This window comes from Micromys minutus, assembly GCF_963924665.1.
Source record: "Micromys minutus genome assembly, chromosome: 9".
Lineage (NCBI taxonomy): Eukaryota > Metazoa > Chordata > Mammalia > Rodentia > Muridae > Micromys > Micromys minutus.
In genome coordinates, this window is record NC_137978.1 from 51,268,759 (window position 1) to 51,292,818 (window position 24,060).

At 52.5% G+C, this 24,060-nt stretch overlaps 1 protein-coding gene across 1 annotated transcript in view; it reads left to right on the plus strand.

Moving 5' to 3' along the window:
* Window positions 1-10,641: 10,641 nt before the first annotated feature.
* Window positions 10,642-24,060, plus strand: part of ECE1 (endothelin converting enzyme 1) — a 98,289-nt gene continuing 84,870 nt past the window's right edge. The window contains exon 1 of the mRNA XM_080921436.1: window positions 10,642-10,849. Within this exon, the coding sequence (XP_080777562.1) occupies window positions 10,847-10,849 (3 nt within the window). The 5' untranslated portion in view covers window positions 10,642-10,846. The remainder of the gene's footprint in view (window positions 10,850-24,060) is intronic.

The following is a 24,060-nucleotide window of genomic DNA, read 5'->3' on the forward strand; positions in this document are numbered from 1 at the left end:
GCAGCCAGGGCTTGCTGCTCACCTGTTCCCCCAGCTCCAACTGACCTGCTCTGCTGAGCATCCACTATCTGTCAGCCTGAAACCTGGGAAGGTTGGTGGGAGATCACAGGTGTGGTGTCCCCTCGTTTGCCTCTTGGGGCAACTGCAGTGGCAGCCACCTTGGAAGACAGTTCAGAGTTTCCTGAGACGTCAGACACACGTGTCAAGTGTGGACAGCAACCCTTTTTAGTATCCAGTGAAATGAAAATCTCTGCCCCCGTGAGGACCGAACTTAGTTGTGACATAGCATGCCTCCACAGACAAAAGCCAGAAGCCAGGGACTTGCTACAAACCCTGATGATCTGAGTTCGATTCCTGAACCCACTTGGTAGAAGAAAAGGGCCATCTTCTCCAAGTTATCTTCTGACCTCCCCCATAGGCTGTGCGGCACACTCCCCACCCCAAAAGTGTAAAAATAAAACGGAAGCAGCTGACACTCACGGCTCAAGAGACCCACAGAAAATAGCAGTTTCGGCAGCAGACTACCTCTTCCCTGTACAAGAAACCACTGGCCCCCAGAATGGCCCCTACAGGAGTCAAGACATACACAGCCAGGGGAAGAAAATGAGCTTGGGTGGCCTCAAACTGTTTATTTCTGAGAAGCTTCTAGAAAAGGGACAACTATGGAGGCAGGTGTGTGTGTGTGTGTGTGTGTGTGTGTGTGTATGTGGTGTGCACGCACGTGTGTGAATGCACATGCTAAGGTGGTGGGCTACATAGAAAGATTCTGTCTGGAAAAAAAAAAAGGAAAAAAAGTCCAGTTCAGTGGTATACACCTATAATCTCAGCACTTGGGAGATGGGGCAGGAAGGGCAGGCTTTTAAGGTCATCCTAAGGTCCATAGCAAGTGTGAGGCTACGTAAGACCCTGTCTCAAAAACAAAACAACTAAGTGGGAATTCTGGTAAGCTCGGTGAAGACATGAGGTCAGGTGGCTGGAGGAAGGGGACCCTCCCGAGGTCAGACAAGGGGGGCCTTTTTGAAGTAACACTCTGTGGACTGAGACCTAACCGGACAGGAAATGAGGCAGCTCGGGTGAGGGCTAGCCTGCTTATGCTTCCCCGGTGCTAACCCAGTATAGCTGGACCTGTGAACTCTACTTTTTGTCCTTCTGGTTTTGTGACAGGGTTTTACCAGGTAGAACCCACTCTGCAGCCTAGGCTGGCCTCCTGTCGCCTCCAGCTCTCAAGTACTGGAAGGTAGTCATGTGTCGCCACACTTGGCTGGAGCCCTTTTCCACACACAGCATCTGTAGGGCTCATGGAAAGCCATGAGGGTTGTCCCTAGACTGCACACAAATGAGGGCTAAGTACTGGACATGGGGTCTGTCCATGTCTGACGACAGTCTCTTCAGGGTTGTTTCTTCGCATCGCCCCACCCCAGCCCAGGAGCCCATACTCACTGACCTCATGTCTTTTGTGGCCTGCCGGAACTAGTACTGGAATCTCAGTGGGTAGTGGAGGTGCCCGGGCACGTGTTGGGCTAGGGGGAGGCTGAGGCACAATGACTTCATGGTGTCTCTGCAGACAGCAGCAGCCCAAGCAGTGTGAGTCATGCGGTTGGAAGGCTGCGGGACCGTGGGATCTCAGCGCGTTTGACAGGCCACAGGGGCATCAGCTAACCCGGAAGTTAGAACTCTAAGCTGGGAGGAGACCTGCCTGCCCACTCTCCTCCTGTACCTGCCTAGGACAGTCTCTCGAGGGCCTGGACTCCTAGCAACAGAACTGGGGGAAAGCCCATGAGGCCGTTTCCCAGCTGTGTGACCTACAACACACTAAATGAGGCGGTCCGTGCTTGGGAAAGGAAGGGGTAGGTCAGGACCAGAATCCTCTACACAGCTCTATGTCCTGCTCTTTGCATCCCACCAGGAAGAGCGGCTTCCTACCTAGCACTAGCTCTGTGTTCTCTAACCATGAATACAAAGCCTCCGAGGTCGTCCATATTTTGGGACCTCTTCCCTAGAGATTAGGAGTCACTTGACCAGGAAGGATCAGACACCCAGCTCTTCTCACGGCTCCACACATGGTGCGAAGAGATGGGGGGAGGGGGTCACAAAACTGGAGGCCCAGCCTTTCATTTTATTGCCAAGGAGACTGAGGCCGGGAGGTCCTACATAGCTTTCTCCATACCCAAGGGCCACACCATATGTAGCCTACCCATCTGGCCCCCAGGGTTTCTTCTGTTAAATGGGGGTCCTATGAAACCTGAGGCAGTAGTCCCTGCAGAGAGGAGTTTGATTGACATTTATGGAGCACTGTGTGCTGGGCCTGTAAACGGGCAGAATTGGGGTCAGGCAGAGGAAACCACCAGAGGAAGCCAACTTGGCAGGACAGGGCAGGCAGTATGTATGAGCAGACACATGGAGGTAAACTGAGATGAGAAAGACCCCTACCTGCTGCCTGTTAGATCTACGTGGTCAGGAAAGGTTCATGAGGACTGTCTTGACTCAGGCAGCTAGCAGCTGAGAGAAGGGCATTCCAGAGAAGGGGACAGCTTTGACAAAGGCTTTGAGGCTTGGTACAAGCTTGAAGAACATCAGGCCACGCCCAGCTGCTCTGTAGCTTGAGCCGCAGGCTTAAGATAATCCAGAGGATGGGCAGCAGGAACGGCTGTATCCAGGGTCCCTATCCCAGTCCCTAAGTTACAAGGAATGGACTTTGGTTGACTGCTTTCTGCTGTGTCTTTCCCATCTTTAAAGTCAACCTAATCTTCCAAACACTGCTTTAGAGTGTAGATAACCATTCTCAACTTAGAGACCAGGTCCAGAGAGTAAAGAGACTTCCCTAGATCCGTTTACTGACACCAAATGAAAGCAAGGAGTCTAGTTTTAACTAGTGTAGAGGTGCTCACCTGTAATCCGAACAGCCAGGGAAGCCAAGGCAGGAGAATCCTGCCTATTCCAGGCTACAATGTGAAACTCTGTCTCAAAGGGGAAAAAAAAAAAAAAGAAAAAGAAAAAAAAAAAAAAAAAAAAAGAAGGAAGGAAGAAAAAAAATTAGGGGAGGGGCCTGGAGCTCAACAGCATAGGACAAGACCTCAGCAGACAGAGGTGAAGAAAGGGAGGCAGCAAGATCCAGAGACCTAGATTCAGGAAAGCTCAAAACAAGCAAACAAACAAAACCAGTCTGCCTCAAGCTCTGGGGGCTCTGGTCAAGATAACAGTCCTTCCAGAAGCCCTGAGCCCCCACCCTGGGCTGGGACTGGCAGGGTGGCCCTGACCCTTCCCATGCCCTGGACTCAGCAAGCAGAAGAACCTGGTTCTAGTTCAAGGGCACCTGGCTTGGTGCCTCTCTCCTACCCACTCCTCTATTCAAAGTGTAGCCATAACTACAGCAGCTGGTGGCTTCCCGGTGCAGCCCCTGCCCAGCCCTGGGGCTGCCAGTCTTTGCCTTGCCTCTGAGGCTCCTTTTCCATGAAAGCTCTCTACCAGTAGCAGCAGTCCCCAGATGGCTCAGGGTCAACTCTCCAGCCCTCCCTGATGCTCAGCGGCTGGCATTTCCGTTGCCCCAGCTTCAAAGGCCTGGCATTTCCTCTCATACCTGGGGCTGGGCACAGGTGAGTCCTACCTGGAGGACTCTGAGACTCTCCTGACATGGCCAACTCTGTCTTTCTCACTCCTCTTCAGCCCCCTCACCCCTCCCTTCCTGCTGTCCCAGTAAATATCTCCAGCGCCCATGGCCCCTTCTCCAAGTGACCAGTCACTGCGGCTAAGCTGGCTTTACTGTGGTCTCCCTTCTGGCCACTCTGCCTGGGCCCAGTTCCACGCTCCTGTGCTCCTTCCTAGAGCCAGCAGTGGCCTCTGTCTAACTCTTAACCACCCCATTCACATTGTGAATTTAATAGAAAAAAAAAAAATAGAGCTCATTGGAGCCGGGGCTGGCCTTGAACTTGATACACGGTGATACAGAGTGATTGCTGAGTATAAACAAAGCCCTAGGACTCAGCACTAAATAAATGAAATCAGTGTGGTGGTGTATTCCTGTAATTCAAGAGTTCAGGAAGTAGAGCCAGGAGGATCAGAAGTTCAAGGTCAACCTGGAATTATGACTGTTAGGAAAAAGATGAAGAGAGTTGGGGGGGGGTATGCTCCATGGAGGTACGGCGAGGCATGGGGGCAAAGGGACTGCCTCTGGGGGACCCATGTTGGGAATCCCTTCCCCCTGAGTATGGTATAGAATAGAGTTTATTCAGGGCATGGGGAGGGGAGTTAAGGGGGTAGTAGGGGCAGAGAGAGAGAGAAGAGAGGAGCAGAGAAGCAGAGGCCAGCCATGAGCACGTGAAGAAAGAGGGGGGATGGGAATAGGGAGAGGAGGGGTGGGGGGAGCAAGAGAGAGCAAGAGGACAAGAAAGCAAGAGAGAAGTGGGCAAGCAGCCCTCTTTTATAGTGTCAGGTAACTGGGGCAGAGCATACCTGGCTATTGCTATGTAACTGTGGGGTGGGGTTTACAGAATCCCAGCAATGACTCTCCTCTCTCTCTCTCTCTCTCTCTCTCTCTCTCTCTCTCTCTCTCTCTCTCTCTCTCTCACATACACACACACAAAAATGAAGTTCAAGCCAGGGCTGGCAGCACACACCTTTTATTTTAAAGAGTTTATATATCTCTCCAGCACATACCTTTAGTCCCAGCGTTCTGGAGGTAGAGGCAGGGGCAGGAGGATTGCCATGAGTTCAAGGCTAGCCTGGTATACATCATGAGTTCTGCACCAGCCTTGGGTTACAAAGTAAGCATCTGCCTCAACCTCCTCTTCAAAATTAAAAAAAAATTTAAATAAAAGGAGGGGGCTGGAGAGATGGCTCAGTTAAGAGCACTGGCTGCTCTTCCGGAGGTCCTGAGTTCAAATCCCAGCAACCACATGGTGACTCACAACCATTTGTAATGGAATCTGCTGCCCTCTTCTGGTGTGTCTGAAGACAGTGACCATGTATTCACATACATGAAATAAATAAATAATTCTTTAAAACAAACAAAAATTAAAAACAAACAAAATGGGGGGGATTGGAATGAAGATTTAGCCTGTGTGCTTGCGAACCTAGCACTCAGAGATGGAGGCAGGAAGTTCCAGGACAGCTATAATCAGAGGGACCTGTCTAAAACAAAGAAAGAAACCTTTTCAGAGGGCTGGGGATGTAGGTCAGCTGTAGAGTGTTTCCCTCGCATGTATGGTGTCCTGGGTTCAAGCCCCAGCGCGGAAGGAAACACACCAAGATATAAAGAAGTGGTTGTGGGCCCACACACCTGTGGTCCTAGCACTAAGGAAGTAGAAGCAGGAGGTTTAGGAGTTCAAAGCCAGCCTGGGCTACACGAAACAAACAAATCAATAAAGGCCGAATTAGTTACTGAGACCAAAAGGGACAACTAATCTAAGAGCTTCCTAACAGCCTAGGCAAAAAGGCTGATTCACGGGATTCTAGAGGAATTCACCTCAACAAGGCGAAGTCGTACTTAAGAGCTGCTGTCGGCAGGCTTGGAGGGCCTGTTCTAGTACCCTCTGGTTACCTTGTGGTGATTCGCACACATCTCCCCCACTGGCCTGATGCAGCCTGGTTTGTTTGCTTTCTCCGATACTTACTGGCTCTGGGTTGTTTGCAAGTATAGCAAAGGTGTCGTCAATAGCTTCTCCAGGAAACTGAACTCAATTCTCCCAATGGAATGAAGACCCTCACAGTGCTCAGCTCCAGCTAGCTGCTCAATACAGAGAATGAAGACAATAAGAAGGCAGCTGTGAAGGTGGGCACGTGGTGGCACACACCTGCCTTCCCTTCCTATATGTCCCCACCCAATCATAAAGAGGATATGAAGTAGCTCCCATTTTTAAAAAAGTAGAAAAAAAAACATTTATCGGATTAGAAGTAATAGACAGGTTGCTTTGTGCCAGCTTTTCCACATGAGACCTTTGACATGTGGTTTTTACCTCTCCAGCCTTGATTTCTCATCTGTGAAATGGGTATATCCGTATCCATCGAGCTACTGTAGACGTAAAGGGATTCGTACAGAAGAGTACCTGGCCCAGTGCCGGGTGCACAGTAAGGAGGTCAAGCATTTCAGCAGGGAGGGGGATGGAATCTCTGTTACTCTAAAAGAAAAAAATGCAAAGTAAGTTCTCCCTATTACATAGTCCTGGCTGTCCTGGAACTTAGTGTGTAGACCAGGCTGGTCTTGAACTCAAAGATCCACCTGCCTCTGCCTCCCCAGTGCTGGGACTAAAAGTGTGAGACATCAATATCCAGCTTAATTTTATTGTTTTATGTTCGTAGGTGTTTTGCCTCTATGAGTGTCTATACACCTTCTGCGAGCCTGGTACTGATGACGACCAGAAGAGGGCGCCAGAGTTACAGTCGGTTGGGAGCCGCATCTCTCAGGCTCGGAGCTTGAACTTCTGACCTTCTTGCCGGACTCCAGGCATGAGCTGGTGCGAAGGTACGCTGGCTGCTTTCTTTCTTTCTTTCTTTTTCCCCTCTTATCAGCAGCGTGGAAACAGTTTGAATCACCGTCTCTCCACTTGAGACCTGTCAGGAGTTGTTGAGCTGACACCACACAGCCCAAGCCCACTGAGTATGTGTCTGGCTCACGGAAAAAGCTCGGCATCCCTGGGTTCCCGGAAAGCCTTCTTGGGGAGAGGACCTCTAGATCCCTGGGTGAGGCTCGGGGTGCCAGAGGCTCTTCACATTGACTCTCCCTCCCACCACCCAACGCTGCAGTTGAGATCCGTAAGGACCAGAGTGACCTCCCCTAGATCAGCAAGGTGTCACAGCGGGCCTTGGTCATGGCATCAGGAAGTCTCCTGGTTTCAGTGTTGGTCCAATCTGTCGCTTTGTCAGGCGGCACGTCCCGTCTTATCCATGTGCTCCGTAAGAACAAGGAAGGCTCCTCTGCATTCTTATGTACTTACGTGTTTGTGTGTATGCACGTGCATGTGTGTGCTGTGAGAATATGTGTGTGTGTGTGTCTGTGTGTGTGTGTGTGTGTGCCTCTCTCTGTGTCCGTGTGTCTTTCTCTGTGTGTGAGTATGTGTGTATGTGTCTCTGTGTATGGTGTGAGAGTATGTGTGTCTCTGTGTGTGTCCATGTGTCTGTGGTGTGAGAGTATGTGTGAGTGTGTGTGTGTCTCTTTGTGTGTATGTGTGTCCGTGTGTCTCTCTGTGTATGGACACATGTGTGTTACAGTGCACATGGAAAAAAGTCAGAGAATGATTTGATGGTGAGTACGTGTGTGTGCACATGTGCCTCTCTTTGTGTCCATGTGTTTTTCTGTGTGTGTGAGTGTGTGAGTATGAATGTCTCTGTGTATGTGTGGGTCCATGTGTGTCTGTGTGTGTGTGTCACAGTGCACATAAAAAAAGGTCAGAGAATTTGTTTGGGTCAGTTTTCTCCTTCCGCCATGTAAGTTCCCAGGTATAACCTCAAGTCATTAGGCTCGGTGGCCAACACCCTACCCACTGGGCCATCCTGCCAGGCCCTCTCCACATTTACACAGAACTAGAACCACACCTTGCTATTGCTGCCCCATGTTGATAGAACATTCCAGGATGTCTATGGTGTGTGTGGGCAAAAATGTGGTCATGAGACTTGACCATTTATTTCTTTTTCTTTTTCTTTTTTTTTTCATTTTAAAACAGGACCTCGTGTAGCCCAGGTTTTCCTGGACTCACATAGCTTAAGCTAGCCTGCTCTCCACGCCTCTACCTCCTCTGCGCAAGGACTGAGGCTTGTGGCACCACCACACCCTCTTCGTAATTTACTGTTGGATTGTACTGGAGAGCAAAGGGCACAGCAGTGATGAGACTCGGAAACCTTTCCCTACCTTAGCACATTCGTTCTGCGTCCCTAAGCCATGACGTCACGAGACAGACCAGAAGCTTCCGAGAGGCTTGTCGGTCACTGCCCCTTTAAAGAGGACAGAAGCCCGGCTCTGACAACATAGGTTCGTTCTGCTCCTTTCTCAATTTAGCTGCTTTTGGTGGGTTTTGTTTGTTTATTTTGTTTTTTGTTTTGGTTTTTTGAAAGGTCTCCCTTTGTGGTGCTGGCTGGCCTGGGATTCATTCTGTAGACCAGGCTGGCTGTGAACTCCCGGAGATCTGCCTGCCTCTGCCTCTCACATGCCAGGATCCGAGGCATATGCCACCACAAACAGCCTCTGAATTTTCTAGAAAGTAGAACAAGACAGGCTTCAGGGTTTGTAGCGGTTCACAGCGCATGCACAGCAGACATGACTTCCTAGAGCGTTCCCAGTGGTAGAATGAGATGGGCTAGAACCCCATTTTACAGAAGAGAAGACTAAGGCTCAGAGAGGAGAAAGTCCTCAGAGCCATGTACTAACAAGTACAGAGCTGGGGTAACTGGGTAGGTGTTCACATCTTCCTGGATTTAAGAGACCTCTCCAAGTGGCACACTGAGACTCCTGGGAAGTCACCTGGGGAGGAGCTGAAAAGCTGAGATGGGCCTGGGACTGGAGCATAGTTGGGGGAGTTCTTGCCCAGCTTGTATGAAGTCAACACCTCCCGAGTCGGGCGTGGTGTGAGGGTCTGTTATCTCCGAACTTGGAAAGTGGATCAGAATCCCAAGACCCCTTCCAGTGGCCTCTATACAAGGACTGTGAGGGCAGCCTGGGATACAAGAGCCCTGGCTCCAAAACAAAACACAACCAGAAAGAGAAGAAATAGGTCAGGGGCTGACGGTATGTATATGTGGCCCACTGACGGGCTCTGATGCATCGGGCACAGTCATTGCGGCCCACGCACGGACAACACAGCACAGCCCGCCCTCCTGCCCATGAATCCTCCCTGCCCCTGTCCCGCCACAGTGGAAGACTCAATGCTGCTGAGCGGAGGAGGCTATGAAGCACTGTGTCCACTCCACGGTCCCCTCCCCCACTCCAAGTTCCCGCAGACACGAGTTGGAAGAGCACACAGTCCCCTTGGCTTCCACACCCTCGGTCTGGCCTTCCGTTCCCTGGTGTGTCAAGGGACACTGAGGGGCAGGCCCTGGAAGGGGGTTTCAGCCAGCTTTTCCTAGTCTTCCCACTCACCACCATCTTCAGTCTCTCTGCCCTGTCTTCCTCCTTCCCTTTGTGGATGGTAGGCAAGGCTTCCCAGGTCTTCCCTCTCTCCCTCCTTCCCTCCCTCCCCCCTCCCTCCTTTCTTCTTTCTGAACACCATCCCAAATCCTCCAGGATGTCTTTGTCTCTGAACGTATATCTCACATCCCTTACATTTTAGTTTCTCTCCTTGGCATCATACAAATATGGGGAATGACCAAAGTCAAACATGTGGGGCATGGTGGGCACACCTGTAACCTCAAGCACTCCAGAGGCAGAGGCAGGCTTGGGCTAGCTTGGGCTAGGTTATGGAGACCCATCTCTGTTTGTTTTGTTGATTGGTTGTTTTATCGAGACAGGGTTTCTCCACATAGCCCTGGCTGTCCTAGAACTCGCTCTGTAGACCAGGCTCGCCTCGAACTTAGAGATCCAACTGCTTCTGCTTCCTGAAGAGTGGGATTTAAGGCAAGGGTCACCACCACTGTCTGGCAGTTTGTCTGTGTGTGTGTCTGTCTGGGGTGGGGTATATGCACGTGTGGATGCAGGTGTTTGTAGATGCCAGGATAGGACACCGGATCCCTTGCAGCCAGAGTTACAGGCAGCTGTGGTCCGTATGATGCTGAGACCCTTCACTCCCCCGACCTGTGCAAAAGCAACACATGGTCTTAACGTTTGGCCATCTCTCCAGCCCTGAGACCTGTCTTTAAAAACAAAACAAAACAAAACCCCAAACCAGCCACACAGACAAAACACACATTTATCACCCTGGTCTCTGTACTCACAAACCTAGTCATCTACAACATTGTGGCAAATCTCTGACCTGTCTCTCAACTGCATGTTCGAAGGTACACGTACAGCTCGCGGAACTCACCGGCTACCCTCTCACAGCAGGGGCACAAAGCCTTCCTGCTACACCCACGTGCTGCGTGCTCAACAGGTCACAAATGGTCACCCAGGTCACCCAGTACATGCAGCTTCCTGTTCTTTCCTCCTTTGCACCTGCGCAGCAGGATGTAAGAAGAAAGTTTCTCTTCTGCAGGTGTTAAGTGCCCACACCTACTGGGCCTTCATTTCATTCCCCTTCTCTTTCCTTTGCCCGTCTCTGAATCGCGCGCCTGCGCGTGTAAACACACACACACACACACACACACACACACACACACTCCCCAAATATAGTCTTCTGTCTTTCCACATAAACACACAGGCATGTGAAATCCATCCCTTCCCCCTTTTCTGTCTCCTCCTCTCTGCCCTTCCTTCTAGCACATAAACACACCCCACAGCTGCAGTGCCCAGGGTCATACATACCACAGTGCAGGCGCCAGGCAGGAGACAAAGGTCGCTTAGGCTCCCAGAGCCTGGTCTGGTAACAGGTGGACCTGACATCGGCTCAGTCTGTCCCTAGAGAGGGTCCCGGCGAGGTGTAGATTAGGCACACCAAGCTGGAGGTTCGGGTCTGCACCCCTGGACCCACCGCTATCCAGGGCAGCTAGAGTATCCAGCGCTCCAGCGTGCCAAGGGTTAAGAAGCCCGCGGGGTGGGGGAGTCCAACCTACGCGCCTGATTGGCTGTTTCTTCGGGGCCCGCAGCCCCCTCGCTTCAGTATTGGTTGGCGGAGGGCCCCGCCCTCTGGCCTGGGCGCCCCAGCCGAGCGCGCGCGCCGCCCCGGCAGGGAGCAGTGCGGTCTGAGCGGAGAGCTCGGCGCAGCGTAGCCGGAGCCGGAGCCTTAGCGGGAGGTGCATCCAGAGCCGGGCTGTTCGGAGCCCGCGAGCGATGGTGAGTACGCCCGCAGCCCCCTGCGGCTCCATGCAGCCCCGATGGTCCTGGCAGCGGCGCGGCAATGGCATACTGGCTGGTTCACGGCGAGCTGGGCGTCCCCTGCAGCTGAGGCCCGCGTCCCGCTCTTCGCTGGCTTGGACCCGGGAGGTAGTTTGGGAGTTGGGGGTGGGGGTCGCCAGGACCTTGGTTCTGGGTTGCTGGTCTGCTCCTGGCGTTGAGGACTCGGGGTCGCGTGCTGGATTTGGGGGGAGGGCAGTTAGTGAGATAGGTTTGGGTTGTGCAAGTCCCTGATCTTGGCTTGGCTTGGCTTGGCGTGGAGACCGTGGACAGCTAGGCCGGGTCGATTCAGAGACGTCAGGATTCAGCTGGACTTGAGTTCACACCCCGCGTAGTTCAAGTGGGTTTGGGATTCGGGAACGCTGTAGACATCGTGGGATACTAGGGCACTTTTCTCCTCCGACTAATCCTGCAGTGGCTGCCTGGCTTATGGGAAGGGGAGGGATGGCTCAGAGAGGAGGGGATAGTCTGAGGTTCTGAGGGTTATCTGGTGTTCCCAGCATCTCAAATCCAAAGAGGAGGGCCCAAGTGCTGACTCCTGTGGGCAAAAGCATCAGGGTAAAGGGGTCCTTGAAGAAGCGGATTTCTTTGAGGCTCAAGTCTCAAGCCTGACATCCATCTAATCCAGTCCTGGCTGCTTTTGAGAGCTTCGGGGTGATGGGTTGAGTTGACACTGGCCCAGAGCCAAGGCCTGAGGTTACCTCACCATGCACCCAGGGCCTTTTGCTTCTCTCCACGGGGACCTCTGCATCCCCAAGAGCTGGGCTCTTGCCGTGAGTACTTGCTGTGAACACTGGACCCAGTGTGGCCTGAGATCTGCCCTGGTTCTCTGCTTTTTGGTCCCAGAGACTTGCCTACATCTGTGGTGTCCCTTCCAAGCCTGGGGAGAGGGGCGTTCACTGAGAAATGGAGGGGTACCATGGCAAGAGCTGAAGATGCGACAGCCCCAGGACCAACCCATGCCTGATCAGAAACTAAGTCCCCCACCTCGACACCCCTTTTCTCTCTTACCCACTGGCATCTTTCCCCTGAGACATCATTTGTCTCTCTAGAGACTGATGACCTAATCCTAACCCCCAAGGTGCTCAGAGAGCACTGTGGACCCGACTTACCTCCCCCATTAAGAATCTCCCAGGAATGTGTTGCTTGGGTAGTTTCATGGCTGGGGAATGCCGTCACCTGTGGACCAGCTCTTGGTTCAAAGCTGGAAGATGTGGGAAAGCTTTAAACGAGGGAGAGACTTTGAGGTCATACATCCTTTCTCTGTACCCACCCTGGCCCGAGCCAGTGAGCGGCTCACAAAGAGTCTGGTGTGGCCGTGCATGCTCTGATCACAGTGTTGGGGGTGGGGGTGGGGGACGAGGCAGGCAGATCTTGGGTTCAAGGGCAGCCTGAGATCAAATAAACCGACTAATTAACAGCTCACTTTGTCCTGGGAACATTTTAAAGCATTATTTTTGAATTTGTTTGTATGAGTATTTGGTCTGCATATATGTGTGTACCATACATACCCTTGGAGGGCGGAAGAGAGTGCTAAATCTCCTGTAATTAGAGTAATAGATATTTGTGAGCCATAGCCCGGATACTTGGGACTGACCCCAGGGTTTCTCTGTAAGAGCAACAACTGCTTCTAACTGGCTGAGCCATCTCTGACCTGAAAAGCTTCCCAGCCTATCAAAAAGACCTTAGACTTTGCCCCCCCCAACAGATTTGGGTTCTAATCCCAGCTCCTTCACTTCCCTACAGGGACTTTGGTCGGGTTGTATTCTAACCCCATTGTGTGTTGTCCTCATCAAGAGATGATAATGGTTCCTAGCTCTCAGGTTGAGTAAATCCAAGTGAGATTATTTAGCTTGAATACCATTTGCTTTCTTTTACAACCTTGGGAAGTTCTGCTAACCATCCAACCTATTTGCTGGTCTGAAAAAAATAATGTTCATATTTACCATGTTTGGGAGACAGCAATTTAAACAGTATTTTACTTCTTGTTTAATGGAAACTTATAGGATGCTTGTTCTGTGCCAGACCTTGTACAAGGCAAGAAGTGACCCAAACTGTATGGACCGGACTTCTACCTGTCCCTAAATGTCCTCAGGCCAAGGGCCATGTCCTTCAGGGAGGTGGCTATGTTATACCCAGCAAGTGTCACCTCCTAGCTGGAGAGGTGGCAGTCATGAAGCCCATGTAATCTGAATAAGAAAACATGTTCTAGTTAGGGGAAACCTGGGTGATATCAGACCAGCTGTGTGAGAATAGACTATTCAGTGCAGGACCAGAGTAGGGCTGGTTTACCACAAGTATGTGGGAACAGGCAAGAGGGGACAAGGCAGGCATGAGAAACAGCAGGGAACTTAGAGCAGAGGCCTCTACTGCCCTGCCCAGGGAGGAAGGCCGGAGCCCAATGTAGTCTGCTGACGCACGGTGTTGATGCACTGTGAGTGGGTGAGGTGGGGGCTGACGTCAGGCCCCCTCGGGTCCCCCTGATGCTGGTTCTTTTGCCATTGTTCCCAAGAGGGGCTGGAATTCAGGGCTATTTCCACTCTGAATCTTAAATCCAGCTTCCCGCCCCACCAGCAGAGATCCCGTTTTTTTTTCCCCTCTGTCCCCCAGGTTCCTAATGGGGTTCTTTCGTCCTGACCAGGCTGTTTCCTGTTGTTGGCGTTGGATCTCCCTGGTACTCCAGCTCTCCACCCAGGTCCCTAACCTCTTGGCAGAAAATCAGCAATACTCTTAATGGCCTCCTGTCGGAAGCCCCCACCCCCACTCCTCCCTCAGCGAAAGCAGTAGAATGAAGGCTCCCGAGAGGCTTTTTCTATCTCCTACCTCCAGCTGTCCTCAAACCACCCTGCAGCAGGCACAGAGATGGGAAGGAGGTGGTCCAGGGGCACAGAGCTAGGCAGTGTGGAGAAGGCATGAGCCCCCCAGATGCTAGGAGGGCTAACCAGGCAGAAGGGCTGAGGAGGAGACAGCTCAAACTCCCACAGTTCTGGTTACTGTATTTTGGGAGCTAGTCCTTCACATTCCACATGGGGGGTGGGGTGACTGTGTTTGGGCCACTGCTGAATGGAGGGATGTTGTCACTGAACAGAGGTCACTGAACGGAGGTGGAAGACCAGGTCCAGGACCCAAATTTAAATCCTGGTGTCCTGTGAGCTCGCTGTGTGACCTTAGGTCAGGCACCCTCCCTCTCTGTGCTTCCTTTCTTATCTTGTGGATCAGCCGGACGTTTTCTGGTTGTGAGGATGTTATTGTGAGCGTACCGACATAGAAGCATGAGGACATTATTAAAAATACGAGGGGAATCGTTCTGAGAATATGGTGACAAACAGCCACCTCGCCCTGGGCGGCAGGCCTGTCCTGGAAACCGGATTCCATTGGATTTTTCATGGGCTTGAGTAGCCAAACAGCAATGGTTTGCTCGCTTTGCCCCAGTTTTTAGTAAAGAATGACCCCAGCTTCTAGGAACCACAGAGACGTCCACGCTTTTAGGAGTGAAGGGCTTGGAGAGCGCGAGGAGCCCACAGGGAGGGAAGCCATCAGTCAATAGATAGCTTTTGTCTTCTCGTTCAGGTCCCCTTCCAGTGACCGTGTGCTCCTGGCGGTCCATCGCCAGGGCCCGCAGCCGCGAAGTCGGTCTGGGACAGCGTGAGGCTCTGGGCTGTGGTCAGTGTGGCCGAGATTGACAGGTCTCTGCCACTGTCTGATAGGCAAGCCTACGGGCAGGAAATGACAAGCGCATTTCCTGTTGCTATGGAGACGTGGGGGGGGGGATGAGGAACCTGGCCTGGGGATCCGGAGAGGCTCCGTGAGAAGCGACACGCTTCAAGCTACAGTCACAGCAATGAATGAGTGGAGCCGGGATTCGCGATACAAGCCTGTGATCCCGCCTTGAAGAGACAGAGGCAAGAGGATTTGCCGGAAGTACATAATGAAAAACTAAAAACTCGGTCGGAGCACCACCGCCGACGGAGAAGCTTCAGTGGGACCGGGTCGGGGCTCGCTCTGTTCTCTCGCAGGGTGCCCAGAGCAGGCGCACTCAGGGAGGACCACATGAGGGGTTTGGGTCTCTATATTCTTCTATTCTAAGAACAGTGGGAAACCACTCAGGAGCTTGCAGTGAGGACTCCTGATCCTCCCCCACCCCCCACCCCCCACTCTTTCATCTTCCCTTCAAACCCAGGGACAGGCCTCTTAGGTTTGGGCTGTGAAAGCAGATGCTCAGAGTTTGTTTTGGGAGTTGAGGATGTGAACTGGGCACCAAAAGGCTCTGGCCCCTAGCTGCCACTCCATTTAGCCTTCCGAGAAAACCCCAGGAGATGGAGACGGGACTATTGAGCAACGAGCAGACTTGTTGGGGGCTCCTGGGACAGGGTGCTGGCCAGGCTGAAAGCCTGGTTTTGCTCTTTTAGCGCAGAGCTAGTACAGGAACCCAACTCCCATCTCTCTGGCTCTAGTGACAATCACTCCACGTGTGGCACTGCCTAGGACCCTGGCTGGAGGTGCTCTTGGATTTCTGACCAAATGCCTCCTGTGCGTAGGTGGTACAGCCCCCTGGCCCCAGAAGAAGCCTCTCCAAGCCCACCTCCTGGCCTGTTCCTTTGCCTTCTTGGCTCGGGTGCAAAGGCTGTCCGGGTGTGGGCGGCAGCCAGGAGGACTCGGATTACAGTGTAAACACAGAGTGTCAATATTTACTTCTGCCTGGAGCCAGAGCCTCCCCCTCCCACCTGCTGCCCCTGCAGGGCCCCTGACAAGCCTGGTGAGGAGAATCAAAGCCAAGTACAAAGACACCACTAAGACACTCTCTCTTCCTCAGTTTCCCCATCTGCATGGCTGGACCAGTCAACGGCCATTTTTTTTCAGGCACCTCCTGTAGAGCAACCAGCATCCTGAACCCAGCCTTGACCATGTGCACGCCTGTCTATGTCATATGATCCTTGAGCCCTGGTCTTGTGCCCCGTGTAGGAACCCCTGTTTTGGATGGTCAGCGAGGGCATGGTCAGCAGAGCTGTCACAGGAAAAGACCAAAAAAATGGCTGTGGCAGCCCTTGTTATTCCAAAGAAATGTTTTATGATTTTCTGAATCCGGACGCTGGCTTGCGCCAATGGTGGGGACCCTAACCTCAAGGCCTCCCAGTGCTCTGGGGCCAGGGGCTGGGCTCCGAAAGCCAGGTTTTGAGTAGGACACCCCACCCCCACCCCAGCCAGATGAATGAGCTGAGGTCCAAGACTGAAATGACCTCACTGATGTGTGCTTGGGAGTGGGGTGCAGAGGGTAGGGGCATCTCGTGGGGAGGGAGGGAGGACTCATTTCCCACACAATTTTGCAGAGAAGTCCCTTGAGCACATGAGTGGGCAAGTCCCCTCTGCCCAGAGAGGCTGGCAGGCTTCAGGGCAAATAGCCTCTGAGGGTAGAGCATGGCAGAGCAGGGCCCTGGGGACTGCAGGCTCAGGAGTGGGTCTTGGAGTCTAGGAAACCCAGGAGCTAATTTTTTGTTTTTTGGGTTTTTTGTTTGTTTGTTTGGTTGGTTGGTTGATTTTTTTTTTTTTTTTTTTTGGTAGCCCTGGCTGTTCTGGAAGTCACTCTCTGTAGATCAGGCTGGCCTTGAACTCAGAGATCGGCCTGCCTCTGTCTCCCGAGTGCTAGGGCTAAAGGCGTGCGTCACCACCTCGTAGCCTGGTTTCATCTCTTAAAGAAAAAAAAAAGTTAATTAACAATTGAGATTTGGTCTCATGTAGCCCAGGCTGTCCTGGATCATTCTGAGGTAGCCTGATCACCAAAGTGGACCTTGGATGTCTACTTCTACTTTTACCTCATGAGTGCTGGGATTGGAAGTATGTTTATTCAGGGATGGGGCTTGAACCCAGGGCCCCATTCAAGTCTCTGCAAGGCTAGGCCCATTCTCTCCCACTGAGGCAGACAAGGCAGCCTAGCTGGAAGAACATATCTCACATACAGGCAACAGCTTTTGGAATAGTCCCTGCTTCAGTTGTTCAGGACCCACATGAACATCATGTTACACACCTGCTACATATGTGCGGGTGAGGCCTAGATCCAGCCTATGTATGTTTTTTGGTCGGTGGTTCAGACTCTGAGAGCCCCATGGTTCCAAGTTAGTTGACTCTGTTGGTCTTCCTGTGGAGTTTCTGTCCCCTTTGGGGACACACAATCCTTCCTTCTATTCTTCCATAAACTCCACACACTGTTTGGTTGTGGGTGTCTGCACAATGTCAACTCTTAACACACGAGAGCTCTCCAGGGCCTGGTTACTATCAAGTGATCACCAAGTGTCTCTGAGGGACCTCTCCTGGTGCCTGTTCCAGAGCCTGTTCTTTGTTAAGCTGAGCTGTGTCCTATTGAGAAGATAAACTTGCAAATATCCATGACTAACATTTGGGCTGCTCTCTCAGTTTAGGGCCAACATGACATTCTTGATCATGTCCATACGTGTCTGACTTATGTAGCTGCCACACCATCCTCTGCCGTGGGTGTTCCATTTCAGAGCATACCATTCTCCTCCCTGTCCCCAGCCCAGTGCTTGGCTTAGAACCTGCTTCCAGGGCCTGTTTGTCTCAGTCCCTGGCTCCTCCTTGCTAGCCCCGCCCCTGCCCTCAGGGCCTGGCAAACCCTGAGCTGCATTCTACCAGATTTGAATTCCCCTCTGCCTGGTGTTCCTCAGGTTAGGGAAGGGGCCCTGGCCCTGGAAGGGACCCCTCACCCTCAGGCCTGTCCTGCCAATGATTTCCTGTATGGCTTAGCCTCAGACCTTCTCCCCAACCCTGAATGTCTACCCTCTGCCAAGCATCACCTTGAAGGTCTTCATCATTGGCCTCTGGTGGTCTCCTTCATTCAGGGGACTACTTGCTCCCATCAATAGGGCTTTCCTACCTCCAGGGTTGGGCCAAGATAACCTCAGCCCCAGCTGTCCTAAGGAGAGAAGGTGGGCTTTCCTCTCTTGATCCCCTTCCTGATAGACTCCTTACCCACTCGGGCAGATTTAGAAGAGACAGCCTTGGCACCAGGTCAACCTGGGTGTGTGTTCAGTCCCTGGCTCTGGCCTTTGGCAGTCGGGTCCTTCTTCACCTAGAGCTGTCAGAACTCATCCAAAGATCCTTGTGGTCATCAAATCTCAGCCTCCAAGGAGCTCAGGTCCAGTGAAGGAGAGAAAATTCGACACCACGTGCAAAGCCACCCGCCGCCGACGACATAACAGAGAGAGGGAAGAAAGCAATGTGGGAAACTTGGGAGAGTGGCCAAGATGGGGAGGCTGTAGTTGGTGGCCAGAGCAGGTCGTTTGGGAGGGTAAAGATGTGGAGGGGGAATCTGGAGCAGAAATACACAGCGTCCGTGACGGGGCCAGAGGACTTGATGTGTTACGGTGGAGGGTGGCTGACATGGCTGAACAGTGGCATCGAGAAACAGGAGGTGGGCAGGAAGGGGGCTGGTGGGGAGGGCCCTTATCTGGAGGGGAAGTGAGGAACTGGCATTTCACTGTAAGAATGATGTCAGGTCCCTGGAGATCTTCAGTGTAATGACTCCTTTGGGTTTGTCTCAGAAAGGCCCTGGCTGTTATGTGTCAGATAGATCGTAGGGTGCAGGAGAGAGAGGCAGAGAAACCCTGTCCGATAAGAGACGTGTCCTGACCTGAGGGTGTGGCTGTGCTAGTGCAGCTCCAGATGCTGGGTTTGAGCTGCTGTAGGGATGGAAAAGGGAAGAGGATGGCCATGCAAAATGCCCCTAGACCACCCTTCCAGGTAGGAAGGCTCGGTGTCCTCACTGGCTGGACAGACCCATCTCAGAACTACAGTGAGTTCAGCCTTACCAGTGACCCAGTGACCCAGTTCTCAGTGCCCAGCTCCCAGGAACCCAGAGGACCTGAGCCTACTTCCCCTGCCTACTGAGAAGCGAGGTCAGGGGCCACGTTTACAAGGGACACCAGCTCTGTGCCCTCCCTTACAGTCTCACTGGAGACAGTTCTGTGGCTTTGTGGTTCCTGGATGGCACGTCTTCCTCAAGTATCTAGGTGGTCAGTGGACTTCCTCCTGTGCTTTCAGGAACAGTGGGCAGGGTGGGGGAGACATAAGAGGGCAAGAGAGTTCAATAGAAGTCTCTGGGAATGGAATGTGGGCGTCCTCGAAACTTACTTCCTCTTGGGGAGACAAAGAATAGAGACAGAGAGTTGGGGAAATAGCTCAGGAGATAAGGATGCTTGCTGCTCAAGCGTGAGGAGGGCCTGACTTCAGACCTTCACCATGTAAAATGATGGGTGTGGCCACACTCACAACTGTGAGGGTCAGAGATAAGAGGTAACAGGGGCTTGCTGGCTACCAGCCTGGCTCCAGATACAGTGAGAGATCCTGCCTCCAGGAGGAACGTTGGAGCCCCATAAAGTAGGACACTGTCCTCCTCTGACCTCTACACATACATGGGAGCACATACCTTCACACATATATGCACACATACCACACACATGTACACCGTCAATATCATACTCGAGTGCGCCAAACTTTCAAACACACACACACACACACACACGGCTCAGAGAAGACAAGAATTAGTCCCGGGCCACCCAACAAGTTCAGTCCAGTGACTTAGAACTGGGTTCAGGTTCCCCATCCTGTGTTCCTTCTGTTTAGAGTGTCGCTCACTTCTAGGGCCAACGGGCAAGGGTTTCACTTCTGTCATGGAGTCCCAGCCAGGGTCCTTTGGTGAATGTGCATCTCTGACCTAGGATGGGTGCCAACACCTTCCACTACGCGGCGTGGTTGAGGATGGATGACAAGTTCTCAGTCCTGGAGGTGGTACACAGGGCGAGTCTCTAGCAATGGGAACTATTGCTACTGTGATGGTTCTGACCGAAGAATTGTACATGTGTGCGCGTGTGTGTGTGTGTGTGTGTGTGTGTGTGTGTGTGTAAGCTGAACCATCTCATGGTCTCGAGTCGAAGCTCTTGGTAGCACTATGTGTGTTAGTGATTACGCTCCTTCAGTTTACCCCTGCCCCCCACAGTCATGCTGCTGAGGCAGCTGTGTGGTGGACTCCTCGCTTCATCTGCCATGGGAGGAACATCCCACTAGGTCGCCCGCAGTCTTTCTTCAGCACAGCTCCGGGATGAGCAGATTGAGACCCTCAGGAAAGCAAATCCAAAAGTTTGAACCCTAGCAAAATCAGGGGCAGCATCAGAGGGGGGAATGGAGGAGGAGGAGGAAGAGGAGGAAGGGGACTTAGAAGGCAGACAATGGTGGGATTCTAACAGAACTAACATCTAGGGCCAGGCATGGGGTGTCTGGGCTCTCCAGGAAGTGCAAGCGAGGCCTGTGGAGAGCCAGACATGCCAGCAGGGAAGATGTTGGAAGGTATTGTGTGGGAATGTAGGCAGGAACCCTTAAAGACCCAGAGGAACAGGCAAATAGCAGGGATTTGTTGTTTGAGCTGGCTCCTGAAGTTTACCAGTCAGGCAGAGCCAGGAGCGGCAGAGCCGGAAGTGAACCTGGACAACGTGGCGGCAGGAGTCTGAGCTGTCACCCACATGGCACATTGGCTCTACTGCCCTGCACATGTCCTCTGGGAGATGTGCCTTATATCCTGGTCTCGCCACAGAGCTTTAGACAATTTACCAGTTGCTTTCTCTTTAACCCTCTGCCTCTGTTCTTGGTAAACTGACCCCCACCAGGGAGAGTCTCTGCCTTTGTAGATGCCTAAGTCTTGGGGTGTCTCCAGGATGCACCGACTCTATCCCTAGAGTGCTGGTTGCTACAGAGGTGATGCTGGGGACCCTCTGCCCCACACCCGGCACCTCCTGCTCATAGCAGTGACTCTGAGGGCATTAGCTGCCATTAGGCACAGAGAAGGCTGCTCTTAAGGGATGATCCCAGTGTTCAACGTCACAGGCTAAGCTAGTGGAAGGACCCGAATCCAACTCTGAGGCTTGTGTCGTGCTTTTGAACGGGTAGGAACAACCTGGGCTGTGACAAGCCTACACACCTTTCCAGTGCCAGTGTTGTCAGCCTGTGCCAGGACCCCTGGGACTTTAGGGTCATGGAAGCAGACTGTTCTGCACTGCTTTCCAGGTTCTCAGGTGTGTGTGAGAGCCACCAGGAGGGACACTGACTACCAGGGCATCCTTATTTTCTTTCTTTTATTAAAAAAAGATTTATTTATTATATATAAGTATACTGTAGCTGTCATTAGACACACCAGAAAAGGGCATCAGATCCCATTATAGACAGTCGTGAGCCACCATGTGGTCACTGGGAATCAAACTCAGGACCTCTGGAAGAGCAGTCAGTTGGTGCTCTTAACCACTGAGCCATCTCTCCAGCCCCCGCATCCTTACTTTTTCCCCAGAGATCCTGACTCATTAGGTTCTGAGTGGGGTTCCAAAACCTGCATTTCCAGCTGGCTGTACGGCGATGTGTGTCCTAGCACTGTCCCCCGGCGTTCCTTCTTGCCATTTCCACCATCAGAGTTTCATCCAGTTAGGGAAATCAATGTAAGGAGTCAGGGGATCTTGAGACTCCCTTCCTAACACTCACGACAACCTTGGGAGTCGTCAGTCAGATGAGGAAATGGTGGCTAAGGGAGTTTGGGCAGCGTGCCCAAAGCCAGCTTAAGGTGACTGTAATATTGACTGTCAACTTGAGAAGATGTAGAATTCCCTAGCAGGCTAACCTCTGGGCACATCCATTAGAGAGTTTCTGTCCTGGATTAGCTGAGGTGAGACCTGGCCTGCCATGGACAGCATCATTCATTCCGCCGCCTGGAGGCCAACTCAGAAAGAGAAAGCTGAGCCAGTCTTCCGGACCCAGGATGCAGTGTGACTAGCCACTTGCCCCACCACCACCACTCCTGCCTTCCTCGCCATGGTGTGTGTGTGTGTGTGTGTGTGTGTGTGTGTGTGTGTGTGTGTGTGTGATTGTGTATCAGTGCCCACAGGGGACAGAGATGTAGATTCACCCTGGAGCTGGAGTTACAGGTGTCTGTCTGCTGCCTAACAAGGGTGTTGGGAACAGAACCCGGGTCCTTCGCTAGAGCAGTGCATGCTCTTAACCACTCAGCCATCTGAGCCCCTAGATCCTGTCTTGAACTGTAAGCCTCCTTTATGTTGCTTCCCTGCCCCATCCCCTCCAGCAGTTGATCTCAACATCAGGAAATGTACCTAGTTCAGTGGCCGAGCTGAGATTCGAACCTGCGTCCTTGAGCTGCTGAGGCTACATTCTTCCCATCACCCTATTGCCTCCTGCATAGAAGCTCTACAAGAAAAGCTCCAAGCTGCCAACCACTGTCAGGGACACTGATGGTGTCAGAGGAGGGCAGGCAAGATGGCTCAGTTGGTAAGGGGGCTTGTCACCACACCTGACAGTGTGAGCTCTATGCCTAGGATACACACAGTGTTAGGAGAGAACTGGGTCCTGCCCTTTACACGGGCACACAAACACATACTGACAATTGAACACACAGACAAATGATAAACACATCCCAACAGTGCTAGACATAGGCCATCTGACTAGGAGCGCCGTGTGCTGTAAGCATAAAAGGCTGAGGGACCATCTGTCCTGTCCCCAGGCAGAAGGGTTGTTCTCTGAGAGGAGAAGTTAGTAGGGTGAGGTTAAGTGTTAACAAGAGATGGCTCCCAGAGGGGTCCTGCCAAGAGAATCTATGTGTGTAAGAGCCCTAAGGTGGGTGACTTACATAGTATTGTTCAGTGGAATCAGCAGCAAGGGTGGAAGGAACAGGAGATGGCCAGCGTTGGTGCCCTGCAAAGCCCCCTAAGCCAGGTGAGAGATTTGACCCTAACACCCCAGAGCAATGAATGTGGAGCCATGAGGCTGCGTGTGCACATTCAAGCCAGACTTTATTTCTTCCATGTCAAAGGTCGTACTTAAGCCCTGAAAGGAAGAGGCAAAAGTTGGTAGCTGTCAGAGTGGAGTTTCCCTTGACTTGGTGTCAAGATCTCTCTTGCCTTCTGTCAGGCCCATTCTGACCCTTGGGTGGAGGTGGGTTTTGGGGAGGGGCATTCCTGGGGTTGGCAGATACGGAGGGATGGGGTTGTCGGGGCATCGTGATTGATAGAGACAGGGTGAGATCCAGCCCACTGCTTTGACAGGTCACGGGGCAGAGCCTGGAAGGGTTGTGTGAGCTGCTGCCTCAGCTGAAAACAGCAGAGCCCAGATGCTGGGTGGAAGTTCCTCCCTCTCCAGGGCCTTCCAGCCAAACCCTGACTGAGATCCACATTGTTGGCAGCTGCTTTTCTGGAGTTCTCTTCCAGGCGGCTGTCCCCCATAACCCCCTAATACCCCCCCCCCCGCCGCCGCCCCCTACATCCCTGCAGCGCCTGGGACTTCAAGGCAGGGAATGCCCTGACTCGAAGGTTCTGTCTTTGAAGCATCCAGTGGGGGAGGGGCAGCTCTCTGACCTCCAAATTCTTTCCCGCGACCTCCTTGACCCTGGAGAGACCCAGGCCTTTGGGACCAAGAAGTGGGGGTGGCTACTAGATCCACAGTACTTACAAAAGCCCTTCCCTGGGGGATGGGAAGGGGTCCTAGGGGTCTGTAAAGATCTCTCTGCCACAGAAAGGAGTCACAGGGCTAAAGTCTGGGCTCCTGACTTATGGGATCTCCTCAGAAGTCCCACCTGACCAATCTGAGCTAAAAGCTTCCAGTGGCTACTTTTGTGTTACTGTTTTCTCCTTGGCTGCCTCTCTTTGGTCAGGGTTATCTCAGGGCCCAGTTACCAGACTGTTCACCTGGGACTCTGTCTGTCTCTACCTCATTCCTGGGAGCCAAACAGTTGGGCATCCCCTGCACCAGCTCTCTCCGGGGTTTCCCCCTGTTTTTTCTCACCAGGTTTCTAGGCTGCTGTCCCTTAAGCACTGGAGTTGCCCCAGTCCCTGGATGCAGCTCCCCTGCTCTGGGAACCTCCTTTCCCACTTGCTTCTCACAGGGTCCTGTATTCCGACATCTGCCTAATGCTTCGTAGGTGCTCAGAAAACAACCCCAATCCCTCTTCTGCCTTACCCCCGACTCCGAAGACTCCCCAGCCTCTCTCACGTGACTATTTCTGCTCAGGGAGCTGTACCTGGTAACTCACTTGGGAAGCAGCTATTGTTGTCTGGGGACACGGGGCAGAAGAAGATGAGGCTGAGGAGTGGGAA